We start from the raw sequence: 21964 nt of genomic DNA, 5'->3' as shown, positions 1-21964 counted from the left end.
GTGATCAATACCAGTAGATCTGCTTGGCTGTTCCATGTTGATGTGAGCAAAAAGAATGGAAAAGGGGAGAAAAAGAGGCCTTAGGAAGCTGAAAACACAATTACCTCTAGACAATGCTGTGATATTTCTTTGCTGCTTCAGGCAAAAAGGGAGCACCTAAGGTACTCACCTGTACTCCTCCATGTCCCTGTCAATTAATTCAACAGTGCCCTATGATCTCTCCTCTTCCTCCCCACACATGCATTTCTTCTTAGAAGCTGCCCATCATGAGTGATAAAATTTGGGGGAATAAGAGGGCTATTATTGATACTAGACAACAGATACAGCAGCAGTAAAAAAGTAATCATACCAACCTTGGTAGCTTCCATGATGATTTTATTGATTTTCTCTTTATCCAAACCTTGCATTCCAGCTTTGTTATCATTAAGGCCCATTCTAAGTAGAAGTCCATCACTGCATGAGCTATTGCCAACCTTTTTCATGTCATCCATAGTATTTCTTGAAACAAGTAGCTCTTTTATGACCTAATACCTGAGAAAAAAAATTTAAATCATATATTTGTTTCTGAAGTTCTAGCTGAACAAGAAAAAAAAAAAAACAAAAAACTATGAACTTCATTTTGGGCAACATGGTCTAGTGGGAGATGTCCCTGCCCATGCAGGGTTCTTAGAACTAGATGATATTTCAGATCCCTTCCAACTCACACCATCCCATGAATCTATGATTTACTGTATTTATTGAATAAGCATTCTATACTTTTTCAGAGAAATCATACTTATCACAAATACAAAGGCTTGTTTTTCTTTTAAGTGGCTGACTTGCCACACTACCCATATAAAGCCACATGAAACTCTATCACAGTGTCTGGAAATATCAAGATTTTATTTTTTATTAACTGAAAAACATACACTTTTAAAAGACCCCTTACAGGAATAACTGAGTATCACCAACTTCAGGTAAAGGCTTGTACCTTAGATATGCGCATGAGATTTGTGCCTGTATATCATCCTGTCAGATGAAACAATACTACCTTAAAGAAAAAACTGCTCACCAGATTATTAAATTAAAAGACACTGATTGTTTTTTTAAAGGGCACACGACCATAATTTATTTAGTCCTCATGCTTGCTTAAGACAAGCCATAGAATCCTCCACAGTGACTCTAGCTCACATTCAAAAATTTTTGTTTGCATTAAAGCTCTTTTTTTTAGAAATACATGGCTTCCATTAAAGGTTTTGAATAAACTATTGTTTAATTCAGGGTAAAATTCATTCATTCTTCTTTTTACCATTAATTTATAGAGCCATGGCATCACACTGATAGAACTTACCTAGCCTTTACCAGCCAATTACCACTACCAGTAATTTCTTATACACAGAGGTACCTCTGGTATCTTCCCTTGTTGCTTATAAAAATAAATACATGAATCCCACCATAGGCTTTAATTAGATGGTAAATTGTCCAGTAATTACACTGATCTTAAAGAAACTTAAGAAAGCCAAAGTTATCATCTGAAGCACAAACTTGTGGTCTGATTTTGCCAGAGTAAAGCAAACAGAATCCAAGTGTGACACTTGTGTGGCATAAATTACTTAACATGTATTTATTACTGGAAAAGCATACAGAAATTACTTCCTACTTAAAGTTGCTGACTCACAAATCACTTAAGTTTTACTCTCATGGAAGAAGCACATTCACTCCTAAACTTCCCCTTCATCCTGCTCCCTATAACAGGAGCCCTTCCTGTTTGAATGAAGCACACGCTGTCAGGGAGACAGCACCTCTACAAACAAAATCACAAATTAAATAAATTTAAGCAAAGTAAATGTGTTAGAGAAGGTCATCTTTGAAAAAAGAGTCCTCACTAAAAAAAATAACCCAAATTTCAATAATATTTTATTAACTGAGATTCTTTATTATGTTTTCTGAAGATACATGATCAGGTAAGTAGTGCTGTATTTATCTCTGGTTTGTTGTATTTCAAAGAACTCTTCTCTTGACCCTTCAGTAGCACTTGAGATACTCTAAGGGCAAGTAGGAATGGGAGTGGCTTCATCACTCTTATAAATACCTATCAAATGGATACCTATCAAATACAACTCACAATGAGAAGTATTTTCATCATTTTTTCCTTTACAGGAGAACAACCTCTTAACGTACACATTCACCAGAGCAGGTTTCCTAGACTTCCATCAAAGGAAAAAGCATTGCATCCTATACAACATCCAAAGTTTAATCTCAGGCTTATAAGCAACTTCATATCAATTAGCTCCACAATAATTCTAGTGTTACTGGAAATCTCTGGGTAAGTAACTGGCACAATTCCCAGTAAATACTTTCCTAAACATCCCTCCACTACTCCTTCTGGTTCTTTTATCACTTTTAGCTTTAAAGAAGACAGAATGAACACAAGATAGCTACCATTTCTAGCTCTATTCTCTGCAACAATTTTTAGCTGTTCAATATTCCTGTGTGTTTATCCCTAGACTCCACAAATCTTTCCTCCTCTCTTTTAAGTTCACTCTTAAATGCTCAGTTTTATAGCAGATGCTTTAATTACTAATTTACATCAGTCAAAAGCCTTTGTTATAATACTGTTACATATCCAGTAAGAAGAATTTACCATGATGATACCAATGATAAAAAAAGTAATTGTTTTAAAATAGTCTCTGAAAAGGTGGCCTCCTGATGCATTTTCTTCATGCATCTCACGCATTTCCGGCTTCTTGTGTGGAACATAATACATTGCTATCAATAGATGGTAAGCGTATAAATATCAAATAATACATCAGTTAGGATAAAGAAGAAAATAGGACGTGACATTAGTTACTCACCAGAGCCTAAAGGAGTACAGAAGGAAAATATGAATAGCAACTGATCCAAAGTTCAGCTGTTTAAGATGAAGAGAACCTGAAGATTATCATGGTTTCAGATTAGCAGGCCTGAAAAAAAAAGTAAAATATTTATCATAGAGAAGTTAATCTCAAAAGCTACAGTAAAACAAGCAATAAAACTAATGGGTCATCTGCCACAGACAAAACAAAAATAGAAATATTTAAATGAAATGTAGGAGGATTGCAGCCTGAAACACTATGCAAAATGTGGGGAAAAAAAAAAGCAGTGTAGAAATTGGTAAAGACAATCAGTAACTGTTTTAATGGAAACCTGACCTAGGGAAAGCATTTAGCAAATTTTTTGCTAAAACTACTTGTAAAAAGTAGGTACAGGTTTAGAGTCTAATGAAACGCTAACTCAGAACTAGGCAAAGAGTGACATATTTTTGGCATGCTGTCACCTCAAGAAGCTGCTGCAATACTTGAGCAGCTTCCTCTAACAGAACACGAAAAATCTCTTCTAACATCATATGAGTACTTAGGGTGTTAAATCTGAGAAATCTGTAAAAGCAGCTGACAGTAAAATACCATCCTATTATTCCTGTGATTTGGGAAAGGTGGGAAGGGAGCAGGCGAGTCATCCATAAGTGGAGGAGGTAACTTTCCAGTTGCTACTGGAAGGGCTTCTAAAAGTAAAGCAGAAGACTTGGGCACCAACAGTTATGGCAAAACAAAAAGCAGAGAAAACAGAGAATAACACTACTGTGTAGGAAGCTTTGTAGCAACCTGGGATGTTTACAAGTGGAAAAAGACCACTAATAAAGCCCCAATGAGGCTCTTATAGAAGACAAAACACTGAACCAACTGAACTGTACTCATCTGAACCAGTCAGACAGGATTATATAGTATATGAAAGTACCAAGACACTGAAACAGCAGTAAAATCAAACAACTGAGTTTCAAGTACCTCAACCTTTATTCAAATTTAGCATATTTTAGAACAGTTTACTGAACTAGCCTCAAGGAAATGTCTTCTATTTGATCCTACACAACACCTTCAGCCTGTCTTCAATAAAAATCCTCCAGTTCCAGCAACATAAAGAGTGTGTTGTGTGAAAACTTGCCTACATATTATTATTTTTATGTAATAAAATAACACATTTAAAAGAGACAAAGTATTTATAAACTATTTACAAGAATAATCAGTTCAGTGGACACTGCAATTATGCTGCTTATTAACATTGCAAAGAATGTTGACTGCTTGCCTTTTACAGATCGTGCTAACGTGTTGTGAAGAAATATTAGGACTGGAAAATGACACCAGTATGAAAAAGAACTTATTTACATAATAAAAGAACATATTAATGAATTATTATTTGATTCATGCAAATTGCATACCAGTCCTCATAAAGAAAATAAAATTCTTAAATCTTTGATATCTTTGCTCATGCTAATAGTAAGAGACAAAGAAGTTACTAAGATATACAACTGCCTACTTCCCCCAGACCTCAAAAGCTAAATCAAGGCATATATTACTTATTTAAAAGCCAATCTCCTAAATCCCACTTGCCCTGAGTAAATCTCCATAGTGTCTAAAAAAATTATGTTGTTGGAAATAAAATCACAATTATTAAAGAACACTTTCTATATGACTTTTGAAATATTATTTTTAAGATGGCTAAAACAAGTATCTAAATTAAACAGTCTCTTTAATTTCTGTAAAACTCATAAAAGCCTCCAATGACTTTTCAACAAAATCTGATGCCTCAATTATTGTAGTATGATCCCAAAATAAACTTCCTATTTTGCCAGTTAAAACATTTCAGAGTTTCCCTCATTTAAAATCTTCTATTCTTACATTAGCAAGAGCAAAATAAAATTATAGCTGCTAACAATGTACAAATGCAGAGATGAATAAAGTGATAGCTTCAAGAATCCTGTTATATAGGCTACACCAGAAGAAGATCAGTATTACATAAATTTCAGTGACGAACTCAAGATGTTAATAGGAGTTTGGTGAAAGCGATGAAAGCACAAAGAACAATTAACAGTTAATCCAGTTAGTTAATCCAGACTTCATACAGTTTTGACTACAATGGACCACTTCTCAGAGTTTTGGCTGAAATTAAGTGTGTTGCAGTACAGATCACTCGATGTTCAAAAGAGAAATGCCTCTGAAGTTAGCACTATACCAAAAATATAAGAGAAGAAAAAAACAAAAAAACCTTGCTTTCAAATATTAGTGTGGTTTTTTATTATTCTTATGAAAACTTTAAAAATTACTCACTATCAAATACTACCGAAGTTTGGAGTACTCAGGTCAAGTGTGAGATGGAAAAATTTCTTCCATAAAATAGTCATTAGTCAAATCCATGTAGAAGATGATTGTGAATAATATGAAACTCCAAGAACACTTTTTGTCCATAAGATCCGGGTAAGTCAAATACAAAGTATCCAGCTTTAACACATCTTCAGTAAAACTATAATTCAGTGGTTTAAGATTCAAAAAGAGGCAATTTCAGTTACTTCAAAACACATGCTTGTCAGAAAACTTTCATGGGCCACCAACCCACCGTAATACATACCAAAAAACTCATAAGCCAAGACAAATAAACTGGACAAAAATAAGCAAGACGGATGTTTTCCTAGTAAGAAAGCTACAAAAAAAGGTCCCTTATAACCACCTTCATTGATAGTGAGATGGAATCAAGCTTAGTGTTGTAAGCAGCTTCCTCTACCAAAACCCATGAACTAATGAGCAGTTCCTGTTGTGGACCTTAGACAGGACAACTCACATACACCTAGTTGCAAAAAACTTCCAGTTTACATGAATGCAAAATATAAAATATACTCTAAAGAAGCCATGTAGAAAGTTAGTGAACATTCTGAACTAAATAATAAGAAATCAAGTAAATAAAGTTCTTTTTAAAACAAACAAAAAAGCACTAGCACAAACAAATGAACAACCTAAAAATGAAAATTGTTTCGACAAGAGATGTGCAAAGCTGTTAAATGAATGAATCGGGATATTCTTGGGCAGAAAATAAAATCACCTCTACCAAAGACTGTATCTCAGAAATAAGCATGAAATACTTCATCTACTTTATTACTTTTTGCCAAGCATGGACAAATACTTGAAGAATAAAGAAATGAAGAGTGAATGCAGCACAAGCCAAGCAGACTGATTCAAGCGTAACTTTCAGTCCCAACCTTTCAAATGTCTCCCTTGGACTGGAAATTATTACAGATGGAAAGCACATCACAGGTAACCTTGAAACAAAGCCCTTGGGTACTACTGAAGCAAAGGTGTAAGTAATAAATAAAATAAATTACATGAAACCTTCCCAGTAAGGCTACAACTCATCTAAATAAACATTTTTAATAGATGCAACTTTGGTTTTATTCCAATGGCTAATTAAGACTGAACTGGTGGCCTTGTAGCTACACTTCTGTCACTACACAGAAGTACATTATCTAGGCAGTGCCTGCTACTGTTAGAGCCATCATCATTAAAGAAGTAAAACAGCTAACATACCTTGGTAGAAAAAAATCATGTACCAGCCCTTTTGAGCAAAAAGCATTGCTTTTTCCTTCAGCTTCTAAGAGAAGAACAAGCATGCATATAACAAGCTAGGAAAATTCAATCCTGCTAGAATATTTTAACATTTCTGATATTTAAAAGGTTGCACTACAAATATAAGGAAATACTGTAGCTGACAACAAACTTCTTAACTCTCATTTCCTTGGAAAAGCATGTTTCTCTACTAATGATTTACGTATCAGATGCTCTAAAGTCTCTCCTTTTCAGAATAAACCACAAAGACATGCAAGTTCACATTGCCCTTCTGAACGACATGCTTAGCTTCCTTCAACCAAAGGAACACTTGATATTTATTAGTCCTGGTTTCTGAGCAGCCCTGAGAAGTGGACTCCTGTAATTTTTAATCCTGTAGCGATTTACAAGAAAAGAACAGGACATCACAGTGTCATTAGCATTTAATATATGCAGTGTCGACCACCTGGACTCCCTCGGTGCATTCAGAACTTCTACTGTTTTATGGTCTTTCTCAATATAGAATAAAACCTAGTTCCCTAGGGAAAAAATCTTTTGAGAAAGACCTAAGCATTTTTACAAATTCAGTAAGGCAAGGTCCATGATAAATCAATACAGAACAGAAAACTTGGCCAGGACTTGTAAAAGTGAAAATTCCAAGTGCCCAAGCTGACATGGACTATTTTTTTTTAAGTAGCAGCTGACTCGGAATTGTACAAAAACATAGATCCCAACATGCACCTATAATCATCCATAAAAAAAAAAAAAGCTCTAGAATTGTGTCTTTTCTGAACTCATTTAACAAACTACACACAACTCAATCATTTTAAAAAAGTAAATAATTCATACTGAAAAGCTTCTGATAATGCCAAAAATTAAATTTATCTTATGGCTTATCTCAAACTGAATTATACCTTGCTTATGCGAATAAATATTCAAGTGAGAAAAGTGGAATACTCCTACTATTTTTCTGCTGGCAAGATGCAGAACAATTCTGTTGTAAATCCTGCATCCAGTTTCTCTGTGTAAAAAATATTCAAGTCTTGAAAAATTCAGCTTATTCAAAGGGCAATCTTCTGTCTATTCATTTTCCAAGGCCTTTTAAACTGGAAGATTTATCTCAAGTTTCTAACCAAGTTTTTCTAGTACTTCCAGACTACTGAAAATAAATGTTTCAGCATTAAATCCATGAAGAAAATAATGAGAGAATGGAACTATTGTTATCAACATTCAACAGTAAAAATGACACCAGAAGTGTAGTTATCTGCAACTGTTACTACAGTTTTGTTTATTGCCATTATATGAATAAATAGCAGTGATATCTTCTGTTTTGGTTTTTTTTAAAACTTAAAAAAATAACCCTACCACAGTGATTCAGAGAGACCATCACTGTTACAGAAAAAAACATCTCAATCATTTGTATCTCAGAGCTTACACTAAGGCATTTTGCCATGGCATAAACAAAACTCCTTCAAGAATCCTGTTAAGGAAAATGGCCTTCAATTTAAGAACAAACGTAACCACAAGCTTGAACACTCTAGAAAATGTTTATACACTTGTGGTGAATGTGTCCTAATAACATAAAATGAACATGTTAAAACAGAAGGTACAATAGTGGAAATAAGAGATATAAAAAGGAAAAAGAAAAAACAGATATTTTAAAGTTACCCAGTTTATGATGTTTGACTATCACCTTTAGAAGTAAAACTCAAACAAAACATTTTTGTATTACAAGCAGTATATCAGCAGTAGAGAAAGATGGTAGGTGTTCCACTACTCTAACAAAGGTGATGACTATTTCCAGTTTTAACAGTAGTTTATAAACTTTTCTCAAGCTCTAAGGCATCACAAGGGGCACAGATTGAGTACTGGTACTTGTGATGAAAAAATGAACACAGCAATAAAGGAATGGAAAAGGCTAAAAGGAGCTAAAGAGGAGTGAGTAGCCTACATCAGCACACCAGTCTGATCATCTCCATTTTCCACTCTCTGATTTGCATCCCAGATTCACCTTGAAGCAGGAAAACCAGATGCCCTTCAAACCAAACTGGAAAACAGTGCTTTCAGAGAACACTTCACACATTACAATCGCTAAAGCAGGTGCCCTCCATGAGCTCGCACTAGTACTAGTGAGAACACCTTTTAAATAATATGTAAAATGACCAGAAGATTCTCAGTACTAAATCTTTCATTTACAAATCTACTCTCAATGCACCAGGTTCATGGTAATGTGGCTATGGCTTGATCCTATTAAGAGCAACATACAGAAAGTTATATATGAAAAAGCTGGTTAGAAAGAGGAGTTAATTTTCATAAGATATTCACAATCCCAATTTGCTTAGGGGAAGAAGATATACTGGTGATGTTATGAAAAACTTAAGACATATTTGGAGGATGTGGCATATGTAAAAAAATCCATTATCCCAAGCAAAGCGTGACACGAAAAGATGAAAACTTAAACCTTTTAGCATTCAGTACTTTTTCATTTAAAGCTTGGTTATAAAACACTATAAGCATTATAATATATATAACATATTAGCATTAGTAACTGAACAAATGTTCACTCTATCAAGGCTTCTAAACCTAAAATAATATAAAATCATGACATTTTTATTTTTTAACACCTGTTTGACTCAATCAGTGTTATACAGAGGGGAAAACAAAAAAAAAGCACTACAGAGCTACATCTAGAATCAAGTGACTCCTTTTAAACTGAAAGCAGGAAAGGACATTGCTACGTAGTACACATTATTTCCACCGCTATAAGGTTTTGTTCAGACATGCCTCTTCACCTCAGGATAAAGAAGTTCAGTCAGAGTTTAAGTGGGAAAACGTAACTGGCATTAGAGGTGATATCACTTAACTTCATCTACATACTGCAGTGAAGAACTAGAAATTATTCTAATACATATCAACATATACATAACACAGCAAATCTGTTTGCTTAACAAAAGCAGTACCGTTGGCAACAGACACCAAGAAAAAATATCTTCCTCGTTTTCTTTCCAAGCAGCTGGTAAATCAAAAAACGTAGTTTCTAAACATTTTAGAAAACAATATTAAAAAATTGTTTAAAATAGAGCCCACAGGACCATAAAAGTTATTTCTGTGCATTCCAGTGACTGCACAATCATTAAGATGCCTGTGACAGTTCTTTTATTTCTAATTGCTCAGGACAAAAATGCTCCATGCTGCATTCATTGCAACTCTGTATCTGAGACTTTGAGCTGGTACTAACATTATTTAACTGTTAGCTACTATATATGTAAAGAACACATACAAGTAGCTGTGTCAATGCATGGAGCTCTACCAAAAAAACAGTAAATCTAAAATAATAAAAGCTTTCAGGGAGTGTAACACGGAAAAAATCATACACAATTTGTCATGAGGAAGTCAGGAGAAACACCATTGCACAACCATTGCACAAGTGCATGTTCTGAAACTGCAGTTTCTTCAGCCAACACTTTTAACACACTTTCTTGTTTTCAAGAAATCACAAGATGAGCCGGTACAAATCCTAAGTCCTTCCCACACCCCTACATTTGTTCATAAATTGTTAAGTGACAGGCTCAGCTGCCTTTTTTGCCTTTCGGCAAATATTAAATCTGTAGACAACTATCTTTTCGCTACCTAAGAGGCGAAAATACTAGACAAATAAAAGCCAGGACACCGCTCGGCCGGAGCTGGTGAGTTCCGCTCAACACAGGCCTTTGGTCACAGGCACTGTAGCAGAGCGAAAGCTGCGCGCAGCGCTGCTCAGCCGGCTGGGAAGGAGTGGGTAGCGGAGCCTCTGGGCACGCCGCGCCTGACCGCGGCCGCCGCCGGCAGCAGGGAACGGGCCGCAGGGAGCGGGCGGCATCGGGGTATGGCGCCCGTGCCCCTCAGGCCCATGCAGGGAGCAGAAACTGACCCCACTACTTGCGGCGGGGCGTCCCGCCATGCCCTCACGACTCACCCCGGAGACGGCAGCACCCCCCGCCTCTTCCTGCGGCCACCATTTTTGTTAAGGGAAAAGTTTGGCGCTCACCTCCTGCGTCCCGCCGGTTTGAGGCAGGGAAGACAAGGACACATCTCTCACACTAAAAAGCAAACAGAACAGAAGAGCCGCTTCATCTCACTACAGAAAGAGCCGTCCATCACCTGAAAAAAAAAAAAAAAAAAAAAAAAAAAGACTCAAAAATAAAGCAAACATCCCTCAAGCAGTAACACTGCCCTGCACCACCAGCAGCGAGAGGAAAGTTCCCCACCTCATAGGGGCACGGGGAGGTGAAACCCGCTGGGGAGCTCTACGGGTCCGCCGAAACCAAGATGGCAGCCTCCCGCTGAGGGGAGGGAGACAACTACTGCGACCGACTACAGCTCCCAGCAGGCCGTGCGCCATTCGTCAGCACCAGAAACTACCGTTCCCTAGAGGCAACGGTGAGCGGGCTTGCGGCTGGCGAGGCAAGACTACAGCTCCCGTCAGGCACCGCGCTGCCCGTCGGCGGGGCTGGGAGGGGAGACCTGGGGCGGAGCTGGTAAATAGTGGCACACAGCACCGGTCTCCCGTAAGATGGCGGCGGCGGCAGCGGCGGCTGCAGCGGCGGCAGGAGCAGCTGAGCTGTGAGCGGAGTGCGCGGCAGGCGGACGCGCGCTCGCCCCACCTCCCCTCGCCACCTCTATGTTGTAGCTCTTATTGCCAGTGGGGGCCGAGGGGCTGCGGTGAGGGGTAAGCCCGAGCCTGCGTGCCTCGGCGCCGGCCGGTCTCTGGCAGGGCGGGCGGCGCTGGTGGCACCGGCAAAGACCGGTGCCGTTCAGGTAGAGCAGCACCTTCGGCAGGAGGAGGCTGAGGCTGCGGTGGGCGGGGGCCGCTTCTGCTCTTTCCTGCTTGCTCGGCGTTGGCTGCGGCTCCTGTCTCAATGTCGGACAACCAGAGCTGGCACTCGTCCGGTTCCGAGGAGGACCCCGAGACCGAGCTCGGGCTGCCTGTTGAGCTCTGCGGGGTGCTTAGCAAGGTAAGCTGCTTCTCCCCCTCTCCACGGCCTCTCAGCTCTACTCTCCGCTCCCCCCCATTCCATCTCGGGGTTGGTCGAGGGCTGTCAGCCCAGTCCTGTCTCTTGCCCGCTCTTGAGGATCAGGCCGAAGCGCCCAGCGACAGCGGAGGGGCCTGGTAGAGAGGCCGGGAGGCTCCACGGGAGGCGCTGGCACGGCCGGGGCAGCCGCCACCTGACAGCGGAGAGCCTGCCAGGCGGCCGCTGCGGCGCCCGGTGCCAACCGCCCGCGCCCCCTCCCTCAGCCACCGGCACATCTCCTCTGCCGGCCCCCCGCCTCCTCGCAGCTGCTGCCCGCCTTTACCCAGCCGGGGAGGCAGCTCTTTCTCCGGGAAGAGCCGCGGGCACGGCTTCAGACAAGACAGGGGCTGGGTTAGGCGTCGTTGGGGCCCGTCCCAGCGGTCTCCGGCGTCCCGAGCCCTCTGGCTACCCGGTTGAGGTTCGGGAGTGCCGGGCCCGGGCGGAGGCGGCGGGGTGCGCCGAGGGAGGGCGGCTCCCCCGCGCCACAGGCTCCTGGCCGGAGCCGGCGGCGGGCCCGGGTGCAGGTTACAGCCGCGGCACCCCCCTTGCCTCCCCTGGAGCTCCCCAAGGCAGGTTCAGCCTGGTCGCGCCCCAGCAGCGGGCGGCGGCAGCACCGGCACAGCGTTACTCCAACTACCAAAACAGGCAAGGGAGCAGTCCTGCAGCACGAGATACTGGAGGTGTGGAGGAGCGGAAGGAAAACGGCACTAAAGCTTGTTTCCCCTTTTAAAAATAAGCATTTTTTTTTTGCTCTTCTGTCACTGATAATAAGATGCCTTCCGAGTATGCGTGGGGTGATACGGGGAAATTTTATTTTTAGAAATAGTTTGAAGTTGAATTACAAAGTTTGAACCCAGATTTTATTTTTAATTACAGAAACTACCTTGAATTAAACAAGAATAATGTCGAAATAGGTTTAGAATTGAAGCGTTATGTTTTGAATTTGTTTCTTGTCCTACACGATAGGACTGGATGCATGCCTACATAGGAGACACAGATCACAGGGTACAGAGATGATAAAGCAGCCCGAAGTCATAACGGGGTGAAGGCTCAGCACTGTGAGGGATTTGGTGAACTCTTTCTAGACTGAAAATGTTTTGAACTCCAGAGCTGAGAGAAACAGCAGAGAAGGAAGGTCCAGGCTGGCACTTGTAAGATCTTGTCATCTAATAGTGGATGGGGGAGGGAGAAGATGAGACGCATGTGAGATGTCACAGCCGTTAAAATGTGATGCTTTGATTTTGTGTAATTGTATCCGTAGTGGTTTTTTTTCGCATTGCAAAGATTTCCTTTGATTAGATTCTTCTATCATTGTAAACTTTAGTCTTTGTGGAATGTATTTTATTCCTATATTTGCAAATTAAATACTTCATTAAGTCCAGCTACTGTTTTTTACTGCTGTAGCAGGTGAAGTTGTAGCTTCTAACATTCTCTAGCATAGGCATGTGGAAATGTTTTATTTTTCTGTATGATTATGCTGACCATAGCTGATGTTACCTTTCCTGTGAGAACGTGGGATGTAATATGAATAGCCAAGTATTGTAAAACCTGTTGCAGTAAGTGTGCTTGAGGGATAAGCTTACCTTTTTTTTTTTTTTTTAGCTGATGCATCAGTAGTACTTGAAACCGATTAAAATGGAATGGTAGTGTACCAGACTGTCTATTAAGGAAATACCTGTTTTTAATAAATTATGGTGTATAGTTAAATTCTAAAGTGATAAAAGCAGTTCTCCGTGTGCTTAGTAGTGTTTCAGTTCTTCTGCCCTTCGTAGTAGAGGGAAGCTCTGAAGGAAATGGAGTATTTTCTTAAGAGAAGCTTGATAGAAGCACATCCTGCTAGTCTCTTGCAATGTTTCAGAACTCTATGCTTTTTTTCCATTATATTTCCTGCTAACAATTTTAAAGTGGATATGAAGAAAACTTCAATGTGTAAGAGTCTTTCTTGAAGCACCAGAGTCTGGATGCTTGAAAAAGTGGTCTTTGACAAAAACTTGTGCCCGTCCAGTATACTTCTCCTTAGTCACGGTACAGTTTGATTGCAACAGCAAATGCAAAATTGACTGCTATATATATTTAGTCTCATGTAGCTGTCAAATAAGGAAGGGTGTTTTCCTCCCTGTCCCTTGCTTATTTGTTCAAGATAACTTTGGACTCTGCCTTTAATATCTGGGTGGGGTTGGGAACATGAGTGAGGAGAAAAGAGGAAGGCAGGAAATAATATGCCTCCATCCATGACTGCTTGTGCTACCAGTTCCTGTACTGAGCACAACTGAGAATTTCTTTAGGAACTACAGAGCTTAGCATTCCAGTGTATTCAGAGATGACAAAGAGCAAATTGAGGTCTTACGTACACTTCAAAATTATTTGAGATTTTTCACCTGTAGAATTTCTTTTCTTATTACTTCCTCTTGTTACAACTAGAGTTAAGATGTAGAAATAGGACGTGTATTAATTGCTTAGTATGATATAGAAGGGAGTCTGTTAGACCATCAACTGTCTTCCCTTGGTTAGAAATCTCTTCATTTAGAAAACTGTGGATAATGGTTAGACTTAAATGCTAAAACCAACCTATTTCTCAGAGCTTTTATCAAAGAATTGTCAAGATCAAATGCTAAATAAAATTATTTTCAATGCTTTGTTATTTTTATCTAACTTAGAATTTTTGCACTGTGATTGAAGATCAAGCACCAATATACAGTCAAGAGTTAAAGAAGAGTCCTGGTGGTCTATCAGTGTTGTATTGTTCTACAAAGTGCAGTTGGGAAGATACTGCAAAGAAATTATTGATAACCCTAAATTTTAGTTTCTTCTTACTAGACCTCTGTAAGATGAAAACTGGACTTGTTGCTGCAGTCAGTTTCATTCTACTTGTGAATGTGGAGTACCTACAAATATCTGAATAGCAAAAAGAATGGGTGTCTGCTGATAATCAAGTATGTTCTTAGTGAGAAAGTAGTAGGAGTAAAACCTAAAGCCATGTCTCTGAACAGTATTAAATTGATGAAGAACTGGTTACCCAGTGCAGTACAAGCTATATACTGTAGGATAATGTCATTTTTGCATTTATATGAAGAGAAGTACATATTTTAGTAAAATCATTTGTGTAGAAATTTTAGATAAAAATAATTTCATTTTCCATTTAAGCTTGGCTTTTTGTATAACTCCAAATTTTAAATCACATGATTAACCTTACCTTAGTGATTAATGTTTGATTCTGTCCTCTCTTCAATCTGTGTTATGAGTAGCTTTATTACCTTTATTTTAACTGTCCTCGTCAAGACATCTGTTATCATGTTGCTCATTTGAAAAAACTATTTTTAGTAAGTTTAGAGTTTTGTAAACTTACTTTAAGATCTCTGAGTAGTGTCATAAGTTGCTTTTTTCTCCTGATTATTGAAAGCCAGAGAAATATGAGCCACACTGTCTTTTATTGCTATTTTTCTATTAGCTGATTTTTTGATTTTTTTTTTTTTACAGTGGACTAACTACATTCATGGGTGGCAGGATCGATGGGTCGTTCTGAAAAGCAACACACTCAGTTATTACAAGTCAGAAGATGAAACAGAGTATGGCTGCAGAGGCTCTATCTGTCTGAGCAAAGCAGTGATTACAGTAAGTGTATTTCATTATTTCTATCTCTTCATTATTTCAGGTGTTACATGTTTATTTAGTGAGAGGAAAACTTGTTAAAGTAGCTTCTTCAGCTATTTTAGGTATATAATTACGTTATCCTTCCAAAACAGGTAGATTCATGAGACAGTACTGATTAATTGAATGAAGAGGTGGGGCCTGGTTGGACTATTTGCTGTATTAACCACTGGGACTGAAAAGAGCTGCTTTTTTCTGGAACAGAGAACTGAAGGATGAATATGTATTGTATACTGTCTGGATAATGAACTGTAAAGAACTAGCCTTGTGTATTGAGTTACAGGGAAAGACTGTGACAGCACATGATGCTAAGTTGCTTTTAGCCAGGTAAAGATAAAAACAGCCTCAAAGATGTTTATTTGGTTTTTAACAGGGTGGAGGCTTGAACTAAAAGTTATCCTAAGTGGTCACAGGATGAGAAGAAGTTACAAGTATTATAAAAACTTCATATATGCACAGATTTAATCTTTAGCCTGGACATCCTAAATTACTGTGGAGGTTGACTGTCAAAGCCAGATTGTTTTTATTAATGTTACTCTTCATTACCATAAAGCTTTGTGGTTATTTCACTTCTAAAGTCAAACTTTCAATGAAGACTTTGATGGCAGTCCCGTCATGGAGGATCTGTGGGATTCAGCTTCAGTGTTGTAAGGTCTAGAGTCTGCCATTAGAAGAGGAAAGAGAAATGTTCTATAGAGCTGGCAGTCCAGCTGCCAGGCTGACTGGCCTTTCTGCTTGTACTGTCTTTCCCTTGATTACTGTGCCTGTTCTGATAGTGCTATCGCTGCTTTTATAGAGTCACTTGCACTAATAACAACAGTATGGTAAGCATAGAATAACTCAAGCTGGAAGGGAACTTGAGGTCATCTGCAGTGCCTTTCCACTTTCCCACTTCAGGCAGTCTGACAGAAAGGCCAGCACTAATTTAATCCTGGTGGTAGTTTATATTAATAGATTTTTCAAACCTGTTTACAAATTTGTAACCACTTTTTTTTTTCATTTTCTTTCTGTTTTTTTTTCCTAGAACACTGCTTTTGTTGTTGTAAAGAGTCGTTTAGACTTTTTCTGAAAATGCCTAGACAAGGACTAAGCAATAAGTTCAGTTTGTATAATGGAGATATTTTCATTAAAATAGGGTACTTTTTCCAGAAATAAAAATCAGAAAGTGTGGTTGCTTAGTAATGGCAGTAATTATGTTTTGTATTAATATACAGGTTTCAGAATGGCCTCCTGATGACGTGAATTTCTTGAGTATCTATTGTGAATATCTGGAGCTCAGGACAGACAAGAGGATAGAAAATTGAAGTCTGCCTGAGTTTTCTGAATAACAATAAGTAGCTATTGTGGATAATTTCATACATATCTATGTTATAAATTAGGACTGAAGAGAATAAGAACACTAAACAAATAAGGGCTAAACTGACAGTTTTCTATTTTAAGCTTCTCATTTCCTTATACATAGGCTGAAGAAAGAGTAAGGTGGTTCTTTTCAGTAATCAGTCACTAGTGATGAAAAACATACCCCATTGTTAAAAAATACAGTTTGTTGAACAGCTGCCCTTCCTTGCTCTAGCATTATTTCTGGTTTATAGTATGATGCTGGGCACCATTAATAATTAGGCACTTGTGGATGTAAAGATGGACATTTTTACAAATATGTTAACAAGGGATGCTTCATCCATTTGTCAATTTAAACAAATAAATACAGGACTTCCTATGAGATCTTTTTTAAAAAAAAACTTTAAAGTCTTCAGATATTTAAGTTTTAGAATAAAGATGTATATTTAACGGGAGGAGTTCTCAGTGATAGACAACTCTTCTCTTGTTAGTATTGTTAAAAACCCTTTTAGCATGGATCATGTATTGCAATATAGACTTCAAAAAATTGCCTTGACATTAAGGGTGTGTTGTTGTGCTCTTTTAAGTTTTATACAATGTGAAGTGTAACAGTGTTTCAGAAGCAGCTGGAGGGGTAGTGTATAGAAGTGTAGTGGAAGTGTACAGAAGAAGAGGACTAATGTGGATAAACATGCCATTTAATTTTTCTAGCTACTGCTCCAAATTTCGATCTTGCTGGCAGATCTGTTTATGATAAAAGAAGAATGATGCAGCTTTTATCTACTCATAGGTGTGATTAAGTCTGTTGCTAGTTAAATTGAACGAGAACTAAAAGCTTTTAGTTGATGAAAGCTTTTATTAAAACGCTAAGCTATAATCTGTGCCCTGGGCAAATATACTGTTGCAGTAAATTTGTAGTAATTGCTAACTGCATGCAAAAATATTGTTTCCAACTGTCTGAGGTTGGAAAACAATCTTCTGTAGTATGAAGTGATGAGCATTTAATTAAATAATTATTTTTCTGTAATTTGATAAAGTGCTTCCTCAGCCTTAAGTGCTACTAGAAAGATGACCCGAGTAAATGAAAACATAAAAGGCAAACCCTGGCTAGATAGAAGTTTAAAGACACGTGGCAATTAGTACTTCTAGGCTTTGGTGTGTACCTCAAATAGAGTAGCTAAATCCAGATTGGTGAAAACTTGGGGCCAAATGAGAGAGTAAGCTGAATGGATATACTAGATAGAGGCAAGTGCAGTCAGGAGTGCTTACTCATATGTGAAAGGCCTGAGGTGATTGTATTCTGGAGAGGAAAATGCCAAAGAGTAACGGGAGCATGAGGGAGAGAAAGGGAGTATGTGCCTATGAGACAATGATGCGGGGTTGGTGCTGCTGCAGCAAAGTTGCTTGGAACATGGGGTTCTCCTGGACAATTTTCAAAATACACATCACCTCTCAACAACAAATTCATGTATGTCTCTGAATTCTCTGAATGAGCAAGAGATGGGTCTGTGTTCATAGGGAAAACATAAAAATATTGACCTCTGTTTTATCAAATAACTATAGAGTGCTAATATCCTTGCAAGCAAAAAGCCATTATTTGTCAGGGTGGAGAAGCAGAAGATTGGTTCCTTGGGATGTGTTGAGGAGGTTAAGTCAGAAGTAGAAAAATATGCATCCAGAACAGCTCAGGTAGAACTGTTCTTCATATTATGATGAAGAATTCCGTAGTGATTAGTATGTGAAAAAACTATCAGTCGTATGTATTAGTTAAGCATTTTATGATTACTTAATATTGTTGAAGAATTCTGCTTTAGTACTTGAATATAATCATGTGTTACCACACACTTGAAATCAGGGCTGTAATCCAGGAATTCTTCTGTCAACTTTTTATTATGAAATAGAATATCATTCCTCCACTTGAATTATTTTATTAAGATAATCAATGAAGTTTTTAAAGGGTTAATGATTTGACATCCACTTCAGCATCATAATTCTTGCATATGATTTATATCAGAGCATTTTCATGATGTGGAGTATTTCTCAGGGATGCTGTACCAAGCCTTAAATAATTACAGTGTTTGCATTTGGTGTTAAAGCTATGATTTTGTACTTCAGCATTTTTTCTGTGATATTTGCAAGTCTTATTCTTGCTCAATCTGCATTTCAATGCATGTTCATAAGATTGATTTATAGTTTGTGGTTACATTTGGTTCATATGTACTTCACCCTTAGGGCTTGTAGTGTTGCTCAACAGTCCTGCTAGGCAACGTGCTGTTGATGATCTGATCTGTCTTGTGATAGCAGCTAATGAAATTTTTTTTCACTGCTATTGATAAGTTGTACAATACCAGGCTTCACTTTCTGATAAGCATTCCTAAGTAAAAAGGTCAGAATTCTGTTTTTTAATCTGCTAATAAGCAGCTGCACTGGGCCATCTCCTGTTTTGCAGACTCCTAAAGTTACTAACTCCACAGCCTTTGCATCTGTTCGTACACAGAACATGCACTTCAGTTGCTGCTTTTGCCATCTTTCTGTAATCAATGTGAATTAGACCAAATGCTCTGTCTGACTTCCGCTGCTTAATCTGTTTATTATGTCTTTCAACTCAATTGAAGTCCACCATTCCTCAGTTATGAAGACCAGTTGGAAGAGAATTTGCTGCCCTGTGTCTTCAGGCACTTAACTCATATTTTATTGTGACTAGTGTCTAATGTATCTTAAAGCCTTTGAAGTTGCACTCATTTAAGGATAAAAGTTGGTCTTTTACTTAAGCTCTTTTGACACTCTTTAACAACAAAATACGTGTGCATATATATAGATTTATATGTACACAAGTATAATTATGATATCTGTAAAGGAATTAGAGATATCTGTGAGAGAGTTTGACTGACAAATCAAGTCCAATTTTAAAGTTAGAATGAAATCTTTTAGCCTGCGATTCGTTAGCAACACGCCTTGTGCTTGTAATTCTTACACATTGTTAATTATCACTCTACATTGACTCTTACACATTAACCATTATCATTATATATTCAAAGCATATTTAGTCTTATATCTGATTTGTATCCTGAATTATCTGTAAGCATGCAGTACCACGTAGCCAGTGCCATGTAACACATACCTTATGTCTTTCTTCTTGATTGCCCTAGTTGCTGAGGTCAGTGTAGTCTCCTGAGGTAAGAGGTGGGAGAAGGTGGATGACAGGACGAGGACAGAATTGAAGTAGGCATCTCCTTCTGCCAGTCCAATCCCTCCTTGATTTAGGGTCTTTTATAACTGTCTTGTATAAAATGATTGAGATTACATGTGTTGCTTAGGTTTTTGGTTTTTTGGTTTTTTGGTTGTTTGGTTGTTTGGTTGGTTGGTTGGTTGTTTGGTTGGTTGGTTGTTTGGTTGGTTGTTTGGTTGGTTGTTTGGTTGGTTGTTTGGTTGGTTGGTTGTTTGGTTGGTTGGTTTTTGGTTGGTTGGTTTTTTGGTTGGTTGGTTTTTTGGTTGGTTGGTTTTTTGGTTGGTTGGTTTTTTGGTTGGTTGGTTTTTGGTTGGTTGGTTTTTTGGTTGGTTGGTTTTTTGGTTGGTTGGTTTTTTGGTTGGTTGGTTTTTTGGTTGGTTGGTTTTTTGGTTGGTTGGTTTTTTGGTTGGTTGGTTTTTTGGTTGGTTGGTTTTTTGGTTGGTTGGTTTTTTGGTTGGTTGGTTTTTGGTTGGTTGGTTTTTTGGTTGGTTGGTTTTTTGGTTGGTTGGTTTTTTGGTTGGTTGGTTTTTTGGTTGGTTGGTTTTTTGGTTGGTTGGTTTTTTGGTTGGTTGGTTTTTTGGTTGGTTGGTTTTTTGGTTGGTTGGTTTTTTGGTTGGTTGGTTTTTTGGTTGGTTGGTTTGTTGGTTGGTTGGTTTGTTGGTTGGTTGGTTTGTTGGTTGGTTGGGTTGGTTTGGTTGGTTGGGTTGGTTTGGTTGGTTGGGTTGGTTTGGTTGGTTGGGTTGGTTTGGTTGGTTGGGTTGGTTTGGTTGGTTTGGTTGGTTGGTTGGTTGGTTGGTTGGTTGGTTTGTTGGTTTGTTGGTTTGTTGGTTGGTTTGTTGGTTTGTTGGTTTGTTGGTTGGTTGGTTGGTTTGTTGGTTGGTTGGTTTGTTGGTTGGTTGGTTGGTTTGTTGGTTGGTTGGTTTGTTGGTTGGTTGGTTTGTTGGTTGGTTTTGCTAGTTTTTCCCTAGTGTAGGTGCTGTTACTTGGTGCCAAAACAGCTTTCTCTTCTGAAGGTTGCACTTTTCCCAGTGATCAACTATTTATGGGTTGTTTATGGTGTGGGGCCTCTGCTTTTAGTCTCTGTCCATATTTTCACTTTTAAAGGCCTTTTTTATCTCATGCATAAGTATTGTATCATCACAAGAGACAGCTTGTACCATGGTCTAGTTTACAGAGCCAGTATTCATAACAAGTGGATAATGAGCCTAACCATATCAGGACTGGGGCTTTGCTTAGTTAAGGCTTGTTTCTAGTAATGTTAATCCTGCATCTATAGCAGTGCTTATACAGCTGAACTGTATTATGTTGGTTATATTTGAATTCAAACCAAGCAAATCTTAAATCTTAACATGCTACTTTCACAGGTACAGCAGGCCTCTGCTTTAACTGCACACTGCTTTTATAGGATTGGAACTTTCTGTTCCCATCTCTCAGAGTTTAAGTGCAGGGTGCTCTGCTCTCTGACAACTCAGCATGGTTCTGTGAAGCATGACTTTTCTCTTAGGGGAGAGTTCGCTGGGTGTTACCTCATGGTTTTCTTGTGAAATCCGTATTGTTGCTGCTGGTCTGCATACAGCTTTTGGTTCTTCCATGACATTGCAGTACGTAGTAGGAGATACCACAAAACTAATCAATATACAAATACCAATAGGCATGCAGCAATGTGTATGCAGTTCCTGCTTTTATATTTCAGTGTTACATAAAAATAAACTTTTACAAAAGTGGCACATGGGATTTCTGCATTCTTGAAGGTTAGGCTGCATTTGCCTTGCTTCCTGATTAATAACTCTAGCTTGTTGTGTATGATGGGATTCCTGGTGAGTTTGAACTTGGTGCTTTAAAATCTGTTCTAAGCTGATGTTTTTTTCCAGGTGGTATAATTCTGATTTTTATTTTTTTGTGGCTGGTACATGATGCCAATGGATAATGCAGGTATTTTGCTCCAAATGGATACCTGAGAAGTATCATATGAATTTTTTTTTCAGGGAACGCAGTTTTTTGCTTTGGTTCTCACCAAAGGGACAACATTCACACTTCCATTTCCAGCATCTCATATGCTGAAGTAATTAACTGATACTCTAGAGGCAAGCTCTGAAGTTGTTACAACTTTGAGAAAGTGAATCTCATAACACCCCGTCACTAATCCATGGAGATCTTATATAGGGTATCCACAATCGCTAGTAAATCACTTTAGGCAGTGGCTCTGTGCACATGCTGCGTTACAATCATTTCAGGCTTGCCCTCATTTCTTCTAACAGCACAGTGCCATTCCATGTCCTTGGCCAAAGTTTAGCTGGTATTTCAAGTGCTAA

The 21964-nt window shown here is 38.6% G+C and overlaps 2 protein-coding genes across 5 annotated transcripts in view; one reads left to right on the top strand and one right to left on the bottom strand.

Annotated features, from left to right (window-relative positions):
• The window catches only part of POLK (DNA polymerase kappa), a 41517-nt gene extending 30600 nt beyond the window's left edge, over window positions 1–10917 (bottom strand). Inside the window, exons 1-4 of one of the 3 annotated variants that reach the window (XM_030466687.1) lie at window positions 10634–10917; window positions 10342–10526; window positions 2835–2942; window positions 354–531 (exon numbers count right to left, since the gene is read on the bottom strand). In XM_030466687.1, the coding sequence (XP_030322547.1) occupies window positions 354–491 (138 nt within the window). In that variant the 5' untranslated portion in view covers window positions 492–531; window positions 2835–2942; window positions 10342–10526; window positions 10634–10917. Of the gene's footprint in view, window positions 1–353; window positions 532–2834; window positions 2943–5120; window positions 5258–10341; window positions 10527–10633 lie in introns of those variants that run through there. The other 2 variants (XM_030466686.1, XM_030466688.1) reach the window with 2 other exon arrangements.
• Window positions 10916–21964, top strand: part of CERT1 (ceramide transporter 1) — a 71972-nt gene continuing 60923 nt past the window's right edge. The window contains exons 1-2 of one of the 2 annotated variants that reach the window (XM_030466689.1): window positions 10916–11380; window positions 14915–15049. In XM_030466689.1, coding sequence (XP_030322549.1) covers window positions 11285–11380; window positions 14915–15049 — 231 coding nt within the window. In that variant the 5' untranslated portion in view covers window positions 10916–11284. The remainder of the gene's footprint in view (window positions 11381–14914; window positions 15050–21964) is intronic. The other variant, XM_030466690.1, reaches the window with a different exon arrangement.

The sequence above is a fragment of the Calypte anna genome, chromosome Z, assembly GCF_003957555.1.
Source record: "Calypte anna isolate BGI_N300 chromosome Z, bCalAnn1_v1.p, whole genome shotgun sequence".
NCBI lineage: Eukaryota > Metazoa > Chordata > Aves > Apodiformes > Trochilidae > Calypte > Calypte anna.
Note: the sequence above shows the minus strand (reverse complement) of the source record. Positions and strands in the feature narration are given on the sequence as shown.